The sequence below is a fragment of the Hyperoodon ampullatus genome (genome assembly GCF_949752795.1).
Source record: "Hyperoodon ampullatus genome assembly, chromosome: 1".
Classification (NCBI taxonomy): Eukaryota; Metazoa; Chordata; class Mammalia; order Artiodactyla; family Ziphiidae; genus Hyperoodon; species Hyperoodon ampullatus.
The window spans coordinates 117,029,277-117,046,174 of record NC_136914.1 but is presented as its reverse complement, the minus strand read 5'-3'; the positions used below and the strand labels follow the sequence as shown (position 1 = coordinate 117,046,174).

At 45.3% G+C, this 16,898-nt stretch overlaps 1 protein-coding gene across 2 annotated transcripts in view; it reads left to right on the top strand.

Moving 5' to 3' along the window:
* Positions 1–886: 886 nt before the first annotated feature.
* Positions 887–16,898, top strand: part of RYR2 (ryanodine receptor 2) — a gene marked incomplete at both ends in the record, with an annotated part of 724,637 nt that continues 708,625 nt past the window's right edge. For both annotated transcript variants that reach the window (XM_079725493.1, XM_079725494.1), the window contains one exon: positions 887–934. In XM_079725493.1, the coding sequence (XP_079581619.1) occupies positions 887–934 (48 nt within the window). The remainder of the gene's footprint in view (positions 935–16,898) is intronic.

Below are 16,898 nucleotides of genomic sequence, written 5' to 3'. Positions count from 1 at the left end.
CGTACCATGCATTTTGCGTGGTTAATCTGTGAGAAGCATGGTGCACCGGCACTAGGTACTAAAGAATTATGCTGATCGGGAACAGAGGTAATCCAAGTTTAAAATACCATGTGTTGTGTCACCTTTACTTGGAGGTGACCCACTCCGGGCATCCGGGTGAAAGATGATTCTTGCCTGCGATCCGAAGTGCTGTGGAAGTTAGCGCGGTAGGCCTTTCCAGGAGAAAGGAATGCCGAGCCCAGGTTTCAAAGGTCAGAAGGGGCAGGTGCAGGAGCCCAGGGGAACAGAAGGGCGCAGGTGGAAGGCTGCCGGCTCGTCTTGTGCGCTTCGGCCGCGATACCCGGCGCGGCCAGTAAGCGGCGCTGGGCCTTGAGTTTGGCGGCCCCGAGGAGCGGGCTGCGGATTACCTGCAGCAGAGGGGAGCCGGCGAGCTCCTCCCCGCCCGCCCGCCCCCAGTCCCCGCCCCCCACCGCGGCACTCAGCGCGGCTCCGCGGGCTCCACGCACTCGCTCGGAGGAGCTGGGGCAGAGCAGTCCCCCTGCTGCAGGCCGGACGCGCGAAGCAGGCGCGGCGGGGTTGCGGGGCCGCCTGCCCTCGTCCTCCGGGCCGGGTCGCCCTCCTCCTGCACAGTGCGGCGCAGGGAGGCTCCCGCCTCGGCCGCCCCCGCCCTCGCCTCCTCCTCCGCTCTGCAGGCGGGGACCGCCTGGCGCTCGGCGCCCAGCAGCCGCGGCCCCCTCCCGCCCCCGGCTCCGGGCAGCAGCAGCAGTAGCAGCAGCAGCAGCAGCAGCAGCAGCAGCAGCGGGAGACAGCGCGAGGGGCCGCCGCCGCCAGCGCCGCCGGGCTCCGCGGGGCTCGGGAGCCTGCCCCGGCCAGAAGGCGCGGAGCCATGGCCGATGGGGGCGAGGGCGAGGATGAGATCCAGTTCCTGCGAACTGTAAGTGCCGCGCGTCTCGGCTTCCCCGGGGAGCAGGGGGAGCCGGGGCATCCACCGACCGGGTCCGGGCAGTGGGACACGCGGGCGGGCCGGCGGCTGCTCCCGGGGATGCGGGAGGAGCCGGGCATCCCTCGCGGGGCGCAGGTGTGCGTGCCGGGGCGAGGGAAGGGAGGGTGCGTGTCCGTGCGCGCGTGTGTAAAGCCCGGGGACCGAGCGCGGCCGGAGCGCGGCGAGCGGGCGGGCGGCGCACGGGCTGGGTCCCGGGGCGCCTCGGAGCTGCGGGAGTCGGGGGACGCGGGGGCGGCCGGTCGGGCCTGTCCGGTCGGTGGGGCTGGGATCTTCCGGGCAGCCAGGGGCAGGGTGCAGACCCCGTGGCCCGTGGGGCGCGGGGGCCGACGGGGACACGGGCAGTCGCCCGGAATTCCGCCGCGGCGCGGTTTCTCGGGCTTTCGGGCTGGACCCGCGCGCCATCACGCAACCCAGGGATTCGCCTACTTGGTGTGGCCGGGGACGGTGAGGCGGGGCAGGATGTGCCCCCCAAGTCGAGGTGCTGTGCAGGGGAGGGGGAGTCGCCTCCTTGAACACCGCGGTGCCTGAGGTTGGGGCCATTGGTGGTGCTGTGACTGCTCGCAGAACGTGGAAGGGATGGGAAGCGAGTGTGTGTGCGCGTGCACGCGCGCGCGGGGGTGGCGGGGGACAACGCGAACGTGTCGTTCTCTAAATGTTGGCTTATTGAACGTTGAGTGCAGCAAAGTGTGTGTGTGTGTGTGTGTGTGTGTGTGTGTGTGTAAGGGCAGGGTGGCTGCCCGGAATTTCCACACTGGGTGGCAGCAGGGGAATGTTGGCTCCACTCTAATACAGTTTTTTCTCCGTAAGTACCTCTTGGCACTGCTCCTTCCTGTCGCTGATTTGTTCGAACGCTGCAGATACTTCTCATGCTGAGGCTTTGCTCACCTCGAAGCTGGGACTGGAGAGCCCCTTGGCAAAAGAAAATGCTGTAACTTCTTGTCAAGAAGCACCTAGTTAGCGTTTGCATCATCCTTTTGGTCTTTCCTTTCCCTGCACTTGTATCCTCCTCTCTGAAGGATATTCCCTTACAGGATTCCCCGTCATCAGTCCCCCCACCCCCAGGACTGCAGCTTCTCCTGGCTCTTCTTTCCCCAGTAGTGAAAAAGCTGCCACTGCCCAGTTACAGTTACCTCCACAATCACAGAAAGTAAGAGAGATATTTACGTTTTGACATATTAACCAGATAGCAACTTTTAGGTGTGAAAGTAGCCTAGATGACGCATTTGGGGGCTGAAAAAGTGAAAACAGTACATTTGTCCAAGAACATTTGTAAGTGGCCAGTTTTTCCATTTTGCTCTTCTAATTTTTTTTTTTTTTTTTTTGCACTCAGTTTTGCTTTGTGGGGGTAGGGCGGGGAGCCTTTCGAAAGGATAAAATCAATCCAGGGTACACATCAGATGGCGACTGATTTGACCTAATATCTGCGCATCATGCACCATTACATGTGCTGTTGGTGGTACTACTGGTCCACCACCCAACTCTGAAGAGCCAATTCACCAAAACCTTGCTCATGGGGAATATTGTAAGCCTACTAGGAATACGGTTTACTTTTATTTTTTTAGTGGAAAACTGTCTATATGGTTTTTAAATAACTAATAAAAAGCCATATGAAAAGATGTTTCTCAGTACCATGACATTTTTTGTTTGGGTGGATAAAATATTTAGTTGCTGTGTAATTCTTAAATTCATTTTTTTTTCTAAATGCCATAGGGTTAAAATTAGCTAGAAAATTTTGGAAGGCTCTGTGCATTCAAGGGCTTCCTGCAGGCTTAAATGTTAAGCTGAGCTCATGGAGGTGGTGTTATCAGAATACTTAATGGGGGCCGAGCTAATGTGCTTGCTGATGGGGTTCTGTACATATAAAGTAATGTTAAGTCTGTGCCTCTGGACAGCTGCCTGTCAGCCCCAGTGACACCTTTGATAAGTGGCTCCTGGGTAGAGATCTGGCAGTCCTGGCCTGGGATTTTTCTTTTAATAAAACATCCGTAGGTTGTTGTGCTGATGATAAATGACCTTGAAGGAAGTAGCATGGTGGAGCAGGGGAATTTTTTTTGGTGTGGCCTGAACATCTAAAAGGAAAACATGCCTTCCTCTCTATATTTTACAGTTTCAGTACAGAAATTCTCAAACCCTTTACTATTCCTCTGCCTGCTGCCTTTGCTCCTTTCCATTTTATTCTCTTAACCCGAGAATGTTGTTGGTTCAGAAATGTTAATGGAGTTAGGAATGGAGAGGATGTAGTTTTTAGCGGTAAATTCATCTGGTTTTTTTTTTCCTGGAGCATTTTTTTTTTCTCTGTTGCGTGCAGTCTTGTCAATATGAGCTTCTTCTTCTAATTCTTTTTTTTTTTTTTTTTAAGTAGCCCAGGAAGTATTAACAACCTGTACATCTACGTAAAACGGTTACAGATTATGGATAAAACTGTTGTGCTTAAAAAAAGTGTTAGTCATTAAGAGGCCATAATGGTGAATTTGACTGACCATTTCATATATTCTGAGTGGAGCACCTTAAGTCTCTTGGATTTTTATTCAGGCAGGGCAGCTCACTGAAGAATCTTTGGAATCTTTCTGTCCACAGAAAGTTTTCTTCTTCCTTCTTCTTCTGGAAGAGGTTTGTAATCACCTTCAAGGGAAGCAAAGGTGAAATCTTTAATGGACTGTGTCCATGAGTTATGTCTGCTGCTGTGACTTGATTCTTCATTTGTGAATGAAGGTGTTTTCACTGTATTTAGCCGCTGCTGGTCCCTCTCCCAGCTCTTTTCCATTATGTAATTGTGAGTTTGCTAACATTCCTTTCAAATGGTTACATAGATGAAAGATCATCTTCCATTCAGTGGCTTTCCCATCAGCTAGAAGCAGGCTCACTCTGATGTGTTTATTTATTTTTTTTAATCTATCTATCTATTTATTTATTTATTTATGGCTGCGTTGGGTCTTCATTGCTGCGCGCAGGCTTTCTCTAGTTGCGGCGAGCGGGGGCTACTCTTCGTTGCGGTGCGCGGGCTTCTCATTGCAGTGGCTTCTCTTGTTGCAGAGCACTGGCTCTAGGCGTGTGGGCTTCAGTAGTTGTGGCTTGCAGGCTCTAGAGCACAGGCTCTTTCTTTGAGAGAAATTAAGAATACCTATGTGTAAACTCTGGACGTGCTGGGGCACTTAGAAGAATCCTATCATAAAATATGCCTTCAGCCCATAATGGATTTATTCACTGTCACTTCCAAACATATCCATGATTTGGAATGTGTTGTTTATTTTATTTTAAAAATGTCCTTAACTTACCAATATAGCAATGAACTGGAATTCCTTGACTTTAAGAAAACCATGATGTAAAATAACCTTTGTCTGGAGTTGATTTTTCTAAGTACTTTGCCTTTCTTTCATTTGTGTAAGCACAGTGAAGTTACTCTGGGGATATACTGTGTCAAGTAGCTTTGCATTTATGCATAGGTTGAGACTTCAAACTTAGTCCTGGCTGCAAAAATTATTCTGATAGGAATGCTTTGAGCTTTCCTCTGGCCTTCCTTTGCAGAATGAACTATTTCACCGTAGATTTCTTCCCAGTGCTTCCACATCTTGCTTGCTATTGATAGGAAGCATCTTAGAAAGAATTTAGCAGTTAATGGTAATAATCATAAAGTATAAATGCCACTGCACAACACGGTGAAGTAGATCAGGCTGGAATGTGTAGCCCCAGTTTGTAGAGGTCCAGGAAGGTTAATTGTACAAAGTCAGTTGCTCAGCAGTGCAGAACCAAGACTAAAACTCAGATCTTAGGCTGATGTCCTTTCCAGGAGAGAAAGCCTGCTTTATCAGCTGCTGAAGCATGTTTTTGGTTCACAGGAGACAAACAGGGGACACAATCAGTTTTCTTAGCTGTAGGAATGTCACAGAGCACAAATGAAAAGATTCTGGGTGAGCCCTTTTTGCTCCCTTGATACTGAAGGCATGAGGATCTTTTGATAGATAGGCACTGTAGTATTTTTTCAAGGAACTGATGGAAAGCCCACCCAGGCTTATTTTTTCATGTATTTTTCTTAATCTAGAAATTAGTGTGTACACATTGGCAGGAAGGGCAGGATCTGAAACACTTAGGGCGCTAATTTATTTGACATTCCATCTTGTTTGTCCTTTGGCTTTAGATAAGTGTTTTTATCAAGGCTGAATTACCAGAGAAAGGATTACAACTTCTGGGTGACTGTGATTCTGTAAATAGCCCTTGGGGAAGAAGAAGATGTGATGAGGCACACATTTGTCTCCTGAAACTCTGACATTATGGAGATTTTTTGTTAATTTAGAAAAACATTTGTCAAACACTTTCTATGTGCATGGTGTGATAGTAGGTGTTAGGGAAGCATTCGAAATAAGGAAAAAAGTGGTCTGCAATTATAATTGCAAAGAAAAGATTTAGAGCCTGGCGTGGAACAGCTAGAAGGAAAAAGAAACTCTAGGATATTTGGGTAGGAAAAGACCTTTGGAAAATGTTATCTGAGACCTTTGGAAAATGTTATCTTGTCTACTCCTGCGTCTCCCTCCCCTGTCATCTTGCAGGTAAGGAAAAGCTCAGAGAGGTGAAATGATTTGGCCCAGTGTCACACTCCAGATTAGTGGCTGTCTTGGTTTGGGCCGCTATAACAGAATACCACAGACTGGGTGGCTTAAACAACAAACATTTATTTCTCATGGTTCTGGAGGTTGGGGAGGCCAAGATCAAGGTGTCAGCAGATCCAGTGTGTGATGAAGGCTCCTTCCTGGTTTGCAGATGGCTGTCTTCTTGTGGTATCCTCATATGGCCAAAAGAGAAATCATCTCTCTTGTGTTTCTTCTTATAAGGGCACTAATCCCTTTCATGGGGGTCCCACTCTCATGACCTAATTACCTCTCCCACTTCCAGATACCCCCCCCCCCTTGGGAGTTAGGATTTCAATATAGGAGACATGGGGGGAACACAAACATTCAGCCCATAATAGCAGCAGTAGAGTAATGCAAAGTGTGTGAAAATCTCTGAAGAATTGCCAAAAAGCTAGTTCATCAGCACACCATTCATAGAGTAGATCTAAACCCACCTCTCCCATTTTATGCCTATCGTCACCTTCACAGGGTTCACTATCTAAATCTACCCTCTTGTCCTTCTAGCTGCTGACAAGGATGTTTTGTCCCTCCTTTCTAAAGCTGCAATCCCTCGTGTGTCCTAGATCTCAGCGCAGTACTTGCTCGCTGGTCCAGGACTGGAATCTTGCATGAATTCCATCCTTTCTCTGCCTCCTTCTCCACTTGTTCCTTCTGGTTGATCTTGAAGTATGCTAATTTCTCCCATCTTAAAATTTCTTTGTTTGACTCCGAGACCATTATTTAGCTGCTCAACTCCTCCAGATGTGGCCTCCACCCACTGCTTGTCTCCACCCCGCCTGGTAGTTGTTACCTAGCTTCTCTGGTTAAAATCACTTTAGTAGGTGATATTACCAGTAATTGCCTCGCTTCTGTGCCAAATCTAAACATTCCTCTCTACCCCTATTCCTTTAGCCCTCACAAACTACTAATCTTGCTCTCCTTTTTGAAGCTCCTCTGTTTGGCTTTGGAGCTAGGATACACTGAGTTATTTTTTTATACATTTACAATCATGCTTTTTTGGGGTTCTTTTCACTCCGTCTACTCTTAGTCTTTGGTTGTTCCAAAAGATACTGTCCTATTTCTAGTTCTCGCTCTTCTGCCTTCCTGAGCTTATCTGTGCCACAAAGTCTGGGATCCTTGGAATAACAGAGTTTGAAAAGGCTTAAGAATCACTTCATCCAGCTCTGGGAGCCAGAGGAATGCCAGGAACTTTCCCAAAGCCGTTCCTTCCTGTAGAAGAAAGCCACCCAGATCTGACAGCCTTTGGGCCCTCATTTCCAGCTGCCCACGGCCTCTGTTTTAACTCCCCTCCTACTTCTGGACACACTGTCCTGACCACACATGTATTCTGTCCCCTGAGTGGCTCTTCCTCCCAGTGGCTCTGCGTTGGCCATGGCTTAGAAGCACCAGTGTGATCCAAACCTCCAGAAGACCTGGGTCTGAGGCCTGAATCCACCAGGACCTAGCTTATGGACTTGAGAAAATGTTAAAAAATTCCTTAAAACCTAAAGATAATATTAGGCATCTCAGAGGGATTGTTGAAGATCATATGATAGAATTTATGTGCAAAAACCTGTTACAGTGCCCGGCTCATGGTACATGCTCAGTGCATTTGTTTAGTTCTTTCTGATCCCTTCGTATCTAACTTGTCATCATCTCCTATCGTGATTTCCCTGGCAACCTAGCTCAGGTTTAGATTTCTTTCGTACCCCAGTACTTGTTCTAGCCTTCATCCTTCCCCTCTCCTCCAGCCACTGAAGCCCCCCTTGAATTCTCCTGCCATTTGCATCCCCCTAATACCCTTGTGTTCTCGCCACCACTCCTCAGTTCCAGGTTCCTGTCTCACCCAGTCTGACTTCTCTCCCAGGTTCAGGACCTTCTATAATCTGATTCTTGACACCTTACTTGGGTTCCCCATCCTGCAAAATCTCAGCCTTGTGAGGAGATGCTGAGAGGAAGGTGACTGAGACAAGTGACTAAGGCGAGAAAGAGAATAAAGGAAGGATGAAGTGCGTCTGAGTGATTGGGGCTGCCTGGAAGAGACCCTGGGTTCCTGTCAGAATCCGTACTCTTTTTTTTTTAAATTAATTAATTAATTAATTTATGGCTGTGTTGGGTCTTCATTGCTGTGCGAGGACTTTCTCTAGTTGTGGCAAGCGGGGGCCACTCTTCATCGCGTTGTGCGGGCCTCTCACTTTCGCGGCCTCTCTTGTTGCGGAACACAGGCTCCAGACGCACAGGCTCAGTAATTGTGGCTCACGGGCCCAGTTGCTCTGTGGCATGTGGGATCTTCCCAGACCAGGGGTCAAACCCGTGTCCCCTGCATTGGCAGGCAGATTCTCAACCACTGCACCACCAGGGAAGCCTATCAGATTCCGTACTCTTCACGTGAGAAGCTTCTAGATGATGAGGTGACTTCCAGGGCATCACAGGGGCATCCAGTACAGCGGTTTTATCCACCTACTTTCATCTTTATTGTTTAATTTAATTTTATTATTACTTTTTTTTTTTTTTTTTACTTTCATCTTTATTAATCATGGGAAGAACATTGGAATGGGGATTCTGCCAGTCAGTGGTTGTGTGACCTCGGGATTGGCGGGGTCCCATAAGAATCCTTTCAGGAACCGTAAAATGGAGACTTAGTTACCTCTGAGGGGCTCTCTGCCATGTTAAGAGTCCTGGGGTCAGCCAGACTCAAACTATTTAGAAGAATGAGTGTAATAAAAACCTTGCCCTTGAACTGGACATGCGTACTTTTTTTTTTTTTTTTTTACAATATCATTCATTGTCATTTATTTGTAATAAGCAATCAAACAAATACATTAGATTCAGAATCTAGAAGCTGGAGTTCAGTTTATTTCACATATTATCTTTTTTCCCTTATTCTTTCAACAAATACATATTTTGTACCTATGATGTGCTGTGTGTAACAAGAGCCTAAGCTATTACTGTGGATTAAAAAAATTACATATAAATAATTGACTGCTTAGAAGTTCACAGACAAATAAATGGCCCTTAGCCCAAGTGTAGAACATCACGTAATACATTTTGTGAACAAATACTGGACATGTACACTTTGAATGATGCTGGTGTCTGTGGATGTTCTCATCCTGGTGCATCACAGCATCAGCAACTAAAGTTGTGGCGATCATCTTCCTCTCCATGGTCTCAGCTTTGAAGTGCTTCTCTGGCTTCCTGTTATTACTTGGGCTGGTGAAGAATTGACCCATATTTCTGGGGTTTCCTAAAACGTAATAGATAGTTGGCCCAGATAAAAGGTGTTCTTCCTGTTTCCTGTGGCCAAGTAAAAGTCCTACAGTGATGTTTCTGTAGTGAAGCGGAAATCTGAAGCTTTCCCTGTTGCTGACCTGGAGTGTTCAGAGGACCGGCACGTGGTTACCTCCACACCCATTATCCAAACAGAGTTCTCTCCAGAGAGTGGGAGCCACTGACACGTGTGCCCAGGTGAGACCTGCACTAGGTGGCTATGCCCAGGCACCTACTGTCACCAGGCGAACATCAGTATTTGCCAGTTTCCTGAAGAAAACCTCAAATCTCGCTGGGGACCTAAGGCAGTTGCAGGGCAAAGTGAGTGGAACAGCAAAAAGTGCTGTAGGAGCTCAGAGGATGATGGAGCCTTGCTGGGTCTGGGGAGGGTGGAGGCAGGAGTTTCCTGATCAGTGCTGTGAGCAACACTTGTCCATGGGGATAAACACTTCTTAGTGTGATTGTTGAGCCAGGGACACAGGCCCACCATCGCCATCAGCCTGGGAGCAACACTTGTCCACGGGGATAAACACTTCTTAGTGTGATTGTTGAGCCAGGGACACAGGCCCACCATCGCCATCAGCCTGGGAGGAAGGACAAATCTATGTGGTCAATTTCTTTTTTTCTACTACGGTAAGCACTTTTTTTTTTTCCTTAAAGAAGTTCGTTATTTTAAAAGCTTTTTGGCACACTGGTTCCACTTCTAATGAAAATTTTAATTGTCTTATTTCCCTCTGAATTTAGAACCAGACTCATAAAGTTCACATGAGTCTGAATTTCACTCATATTTAATACATAACCAAAGACATAAAGTAAAAGATATATTTTGAGAGCACAAAGAAAAAGAGATAAGAAAAAGGAAAAATTCCAGGAAATAAATCAAATCCTTAGTGTTGAGTAAATTGGGCCCCTGTTAAAATAGGTACTGAATGTCACACAGCTTCTAGCCATTAAAAGTTGTGCTCACTTATTTTCCACAGTGGGTTTATGGTGATCAAAATATGACTTCTTTTAAATTTCACTAGAGTCTGTATTTATTTCACATTAAAAGAAATTTTGGACACACACACACACACACACACACACACACACAAAAGAAAGATAGTAAGATAATACTCCATATTTCTTTTTACCAAATTTTGACCGTAAAGTACTTCAGGGACACGTACAATTATGAACCCATTGGGTAGAGCCCAGTTTTTTCCCTGCCTTTCAGAGAAGAACAGCATATTGAAGGATGATTGGGGTACTTGAAACATTTAGCAGAGACACGCGGTCGCCCACACTCACTGGATTGAATCCTCGGTGCTCTTTTACCTCTGGACACATCTGACATGATTTGTCTTTGAGAACCGTGCCCACAGTTGGGAGTTATGATCAGCTTACAAGTTCTGGCTTATAGGTTCAGTGACACATGAGGAGAACACTTCCCCTTGAGTTACAGACAAATGAAAAGCTGGGATGAATTGTTTCTGATTGATGGCTGTCAAAGAAGTTTAAAACATCCAGTTCCACTGCTGTCCACTTTGTGACTGTAAAGGGGGCCATCATTTCCTGAAGATGGGGTATTATTATTGAGTTTAAAGGTCTTGCTGCTGCTACAGAGAAAAGTGGCACTCAGAAAAGCCTGCAAAATCAGCCTAGCTTGAGCCCTACTTATGCAAAAGAGGACGCATGAACTAGGAAAGAAGAAGAGGGAATTGTGGTCTCACCCCTTCCTGCTTCAGCGCCCTGTCTTTTCTTTTCTCCCCGTGGGACTGCTTTAGTACCTCTCTCTCTCTCTCTCTCTCTCTCTCTATCTGATTGAGGTACAGTTCATATACACAGTTATGTTCGTTTCAGGTGTACAGCATAATGATATATTTGTATGTTTTGCAAAATGATCACCACAATGTCTAATTAACATCCATTACCACATGTAAAGATTTTTTTCCTGTGATGAGACCTTGTAAGATCTTCTCTTGTAGCAACTTTCAAATACACAATACAGTACTGTTAACTATAGTCACCATGCTGTAAGTTACGTCCCCAGGACTTAATTTATTTTCTAACTAGAGGTTCATACCTCTTGACCCCCTTCGCCCATTTCACCACACCCCCCCATCGGCCCTGGTAACCACCAGTCTTTCCTCTGAGTCTGGCTGTTTTGTTTTTGTTTTTAGATTCTATATATAAGTGAGATCATACTGTATTTGTCTTTGTCTGACTTATTTCACTTAGCGTAATACCCTCAAGGTCTGTCTATGTTGTTGCAAATGACAAGATTTGATTCTTTTTATGGCAGAGTAATATTCCATTGTGTGTGTGTGTGTGTGTGTGTGTACATATATATATATATATATATATATATATGTATGTATGTATATAATACCACATTTTCTTTATCCATTCATTCATTGATGGACACTTAGGTTGTTTCCATATCTTGGATATTGTAGATAATGCTACAGTGAACACGGGGATGCATATAACTTTTTGAGTTAGTGCTGTTGTTCCATTCAGATAAATACCCAGAAGTGGGGTTTTTAGGTCATATGGTATTTCTATTTTCATTTTTTGAGGGGCCTCCATACGGCTTTCCGTAGTGGCTACATCAGTTTACATTCACGCCAACAGTGCACAAATGTTTTCTTTTCTCTGCATCCTCACCAACGCTTGTTATTTCTTGTCTTTTTGATAATAGCCATTCTAACAGGTGCGACATGATATCTCAGTGTAGTTTTTTTTTGTATGTGTGTAGTAATCTTGCTTGTATTTTTTTTAAATGAATGGTTAATTTTATCTTTTCCAGTTTTATTGAAATATAGTTGACTTACAGTACTGTGTAAGTTCAAAGTGTACATCATAATGATTTCACTTACATACATCATGAAATGATTATCACAATAAGTTTAGTGAACATCCATCATCTTATATAGATACAGAAATCAAAGAAATAGAAAAAAATTTTTTTGCCTTGGGATGAAAACTCAGGATTTACTCTTAACAACTTTCATATATAACATACATCGCTGTAGTTTTGATCCATCATTTCTTTGGTTTCATTTTGAAATATTTGTTGACTACCTACTATGTGCCAAGCACCAGGCTGGGTGCTGGGACCCAAGTATCTCTGAGCTTGTTCCTGAGTTTCTTATGTCTCTGGTGGGTGGAATGGGGAACGTGGAGAGAGTGAACATGAGGTGGAGAACTGGTGTGGGAGAGGATGCTGAAGAGGGAGGGATCCATGCCTGGTAATTAGGGTGGTCCAAGGCTTCATGGAAGAGGGCAGCATTTACAGGTGCAGAATTTTCAGACTGTAAAGGGACTTCTGGTCTACCTCCATGATTTGTGGTGACGGAAAATGAAAGGGCCTCAAGTATGCTGGCTATCATTTATTTGGCTTGGGATAGCCACCATGCATATGCTTCTAGGAGTAATTCATTTAGTCCATAAAGCAGTTGACTGCTGTTGTACAGACCAAGAAACTGAGCTGCAGACAGTGAAATTACTTACTCAAGGGCGGTTCGTGAGTAAGTGGTGTTGGCGGTTTCTGATGCCAAAACCCTCTTCTTCCCTTCCCTCCTGCCCTCCTTCCTTGTTTCCTTCCAGTCGTCAGGGAAAATTATGAAAGACTGAATTTGGCCAGTAGAAAAAAAGAATTGAGGGTGCCCCATCTACCTCACTCGCTCATTTGAGTTATCTCTGCCTTTCGTTTATCTTTGAGCCATTTTACAACTCTGTAAGTTGTAGAAAACTGATGGTAATGGTTCCTGGATGTTGGATTCTTGATCAGAGAAAATGCAGATTGTATCTGGTGGAATGCAGGGGGGGATATTGAGCAGTTTTGCACTTAGCAAGCAAATTCGTTTCAGTTTTCCTGATGGGTGCATGTATTTGTATGTTCTTTGGATTTTCCTTTGAACGTGTGGTAACATCATACTGGTTCTTGCATTTAATGATGAATTCAGTAAAATCTTAGACACGTGTTCATTTTACATTCGTTTGAGTGTTGTTTTTACCTGTAAAAAAAATACCTTTAGTGTCACTCATATGCCCTTTAAAGATGGATAGGATTTTGATGAATTGGGCTGAGGAGGTGGGCAGACAGGATCCCAGGGGAGAAAGGGTGTGATTAGAGACATTGGGTTGGTACTCTCTGTTTTCTCATCCCTGATGCTTGTTTTCACTTGTCTCTGCCCTGCTCTGTGTCCAGCAGGCTCCTGTTTCAGCTGGGCGCTGGGAGATGTCCCCTCCCCTTGTCCCCTCAGGTAGAGGGCTGGTACCAGCTTCCCACTGTGGCTGGTCACTAGGTGTCTCTCCGCCTCTGTTGGGCCCTATCACCCTCCATGCCCACTCCTTGGTCCCTGCCTTAAACGCCTTTCAAAGAAGCCCTTTGAGATTTCTGTTTCCTTTCTTGGCAAGACTCTGATGGAAACATCCAGAAACACACGGAGTCATGTTTGGGAAGGAGGCTCTGAGAGTGTGCCCTGGGGTAATCCCGGGAGGGTGGGCACCTTGAGACCACCAGGGACAGGGATTTATGCTTAATTCACAAGGTAAGAAGAGCCCTTGAAGTGATTTTTTTTTCCTCCTCTCTAGGGAGGGAAGTGGGTCAGAGCTGTCTGTTAGGAAGATTGATGTGGCAGCAATTTGTAAGATAAATTGAGATATAGAGAGATCAGAGAGAGACCGGAGCTGAGATGCCTGTTAGGGACAGTCACCGTGGAGTTGGCACAAGATAATTCAGTCTGAGTTTGCATGGTGTTTGTGGGAATGAAGAGGAGGGGGAGGCTTAGAGTTGCCGTGGAGGAAGGCCGTACAGGACTGACTGGTAACTGATCCGATGTGAGGAGAAGAAAAAGACAAGGATGAGCTTAGGAGACTCGAAGAAACGTGACCCAAGTGCAGGTTTTAAGGGAAGGCAGTGGGATTCGTTTGGGACATCCTGATTTTGAGGTACATTATGGACAGACGTGCATCCCTCTTCAAATGATACAGTAGGAGTCTTAACCCTCAGGACCTCAGAATGTGGTCTCCTGTGGAGACAGGGTCTTTACAGAGATAGTGAAGTTAAAATGAGGGCGTAAGGGTGGGCCCTGGGCATAAGGGTAGGCCCTAATCCGATATGACCTGGTGTCCTTATAAAAAAGGGGAGGGCTTCCCTGGTGGCGCAGTGGTTGAGAGTCCGCCTGCCGATGCAGGGGACACGGGTTCATGCCCCGGTCTGGGAAGATCCCACATGCCGTGGAGCGGCTAGGCCCGTGAGCCATGGCTGCTGAGCCTGCGCGTCCGGAGCCTGTGCTCCGCAACGGGAGAGGCCACAACAGTGAGAGGCCCGCGTACCGCAAAAAATAAATAAATAAATAAATAAATAAAAAATTAAAAAGGGGAAATTTGGACTCAGACACGTGAAGAGGGAAGCTGATGTGAAGACACACGTAGAGCAGGCCACGTGAAGACAGATGCATTGGAGCCATGCATCTCCGAGCCAGGGGATGCCGACGGCCTCCAGAAGCCAGGAGGGAGGCCTGGAACAGATTCTCCCTTACAGCCTCAGAAGGAACCAGCCCTGCTGACACCCCAATCTCAGACTTCTGGCCTCCAGAGCTGGGAGGCAATACATTTCTGTTAAGCTGTCCAGTTGTGGTACTTTGTTAGAGCAGCCCTAGGAAATAATACAAAGGGCAAAGCTGCAAATGTGGATTTCTTGTTTGTAAGAGAGGATGGGCCTAGAGAGACCTAGGCCCACCCTCTTAGGTCGCCATTGGTGTGATAGCAAAGCCCCGAAAATGGATAGGATCTCAGACAAGGAGCACGTAGAAACAGGTGGATGATGCAGGAGACCTCTTTCTCCACCCATTGGTGAGGAGGAAGAAGAGCAGAGGTGGTAGCTTGAGGGGGGGAGCAAGGTTGACAGAAAGTTACTGATTATTTACCTTTTTAAAAAAATTTGTTTTTTAAACTTTATTTTTTTTATTGGAATACAGTTGCTTTACAATGTTGTGTTAGTTTCTGCTGTACAGCAAAGTGAATCAGTTATAGGTATACATATATCCACTTTTTTGTTTCGCATGGGAGAGACCACAGTCCAGATTATGGTGGAAAAGGTTTAATTGTTGGAGCAAGAGCCTAGGTACAGGCCAAGCTAGAGACTGCCCCGTCCTCCACCTGCCACCATAATTGGGCACACAAATAAACAGATGCATCCCCTCTTTTAGCAGATAATTACTTACTGCTTTACCTAATCTGAGAGCACACGCTATTTTCGTTTGGTTTTCAGTTAGCTTTGCAAAATTTCATTTTCTGCTGGGGACCCTGCAGTAAGCAATTAGAGTTAGAACTTCGCTGGTTCTAAGTTGGGCGCATTTTGTTTGGATGTTGCACGGTGTTGGTGATTAAATAATCCAGCTAGCATATCTCATTAGGACGAGTGGGATAAGTTCATCTTGCTAGTTGTTTTATTTTTTTCCCGTAGCTACTGATTCAGAAAGATTGCAGGCTTTGTATACGTATTTACAAAGAACTTTTAGCAAATGGAATATATTAGGACAATTTTCTGACAGCTCAATCAGGGGAACATGTCAAAATATCTTAGGAAACAAAATGATTCTGCTGATAGCAGCTGCCCTTGGCTGTCCTACTGTGATACATAGTTTAGCTGGCTAAGTAAATTTCTGTAATTTTTCAGAAAATTAAGCAATTTTCATTTTTCTGAGATATTTTAATTCCCATAAAACTTACATTTTAATGGAATTGGCAGTATACCGCATATACAATTTATAGCTTGCAAAGCTCTGTTTTTTTAAAAAATTTGAACAGTAAAGGTACATAGCATTTAAATGTGCAAATCCCAGTCAGTTTCATACTTAACACCAGTGATAGAAAAGTAAAAGCTTTCAACAGATATCTGTGCTTAACAACAAAGAATTATCTTAATCTCTTTGGTACCTCAGTCATTGCCCACCACACTTTCTTAAAAGGAAACTCCTTTTAAGATGATGTTTATGATAGGATCTTCTCAGCTAGCCAGACCACATGCTGACCATGCATCCAACAGAATTAAAAGTATGTCATCTTTTGCCCCTATCAAATTAGATACATTTTACTTTCCCTAATGTATATAGATATGTAATATATATATGTATATGACAAATGTCAATTAAATTTCTATAATCTGTAACTTTTTAAGACCTTTCTTCAATCAGTAATGTACTAGGTGAAGTGTTCAGTCATGTTATTGGCTTCTCAGTCTTGCCCAACTGTGCCCAGGGCTGCCAGGATTTGCTGAGCATGAGAGGTCCTCATAGTTTGAATGTCAAGGAGTCTACCTTTCTACTGTTCCACGTGCCAGAATTGAATTTTAGAATGGGCCCTCACTCAGACTTACCCAATCACACATATTCAGTTCTCACCCCTTTCTTAGAGAATGAAATCACTCTTGTGCAAATGTAAAAGAGGATGTGGGAAACTAAGGGAGGGAAAAGAGGGGTCGGACCGAATAATCTGGAGGCTTCTTCCTCTCTAACCCCTGGGACTCTACCATCTTTCCGCCTGGTTATACTGCTTGTGGATACTGGTCCAGAGAAGGGGAGATGAGGCAGTAACACTCAAGCACAAATTAGATGATGGGGAAATAGCTTCCCAACATTTTCATTATAGAATGGTAAAGAAACACCCCTATCTACTGTCGGTGGAACATCTTCTAGTTTTTGTCCTGCCAAGGACATTTTCTACAGAACAAAATTTTGAGAATTTCATACGATTGGCAGAACAAGAAATAGGGCATAAGTTCTAACAAACAAAAATATTGCTCTGGAAAGGCCCCAAGCAAGGCCATGTATGTCAGTAGAAAATGGTTCCAGTGATTCTGTAATGATACCAGTTCCCTGCAGTCACACAGCAGGGATGAAGCAGAGAGATCACTTCTCGATTTCTCTCTACATGTGGGCAGACTTTTGTTCTCGATTTCTCTCTACATGTGGGCAGACTTTTGTTCTCGATTTCTCTCTACATGTGGGCAGACCAGAGTTTTGTAAGATGGG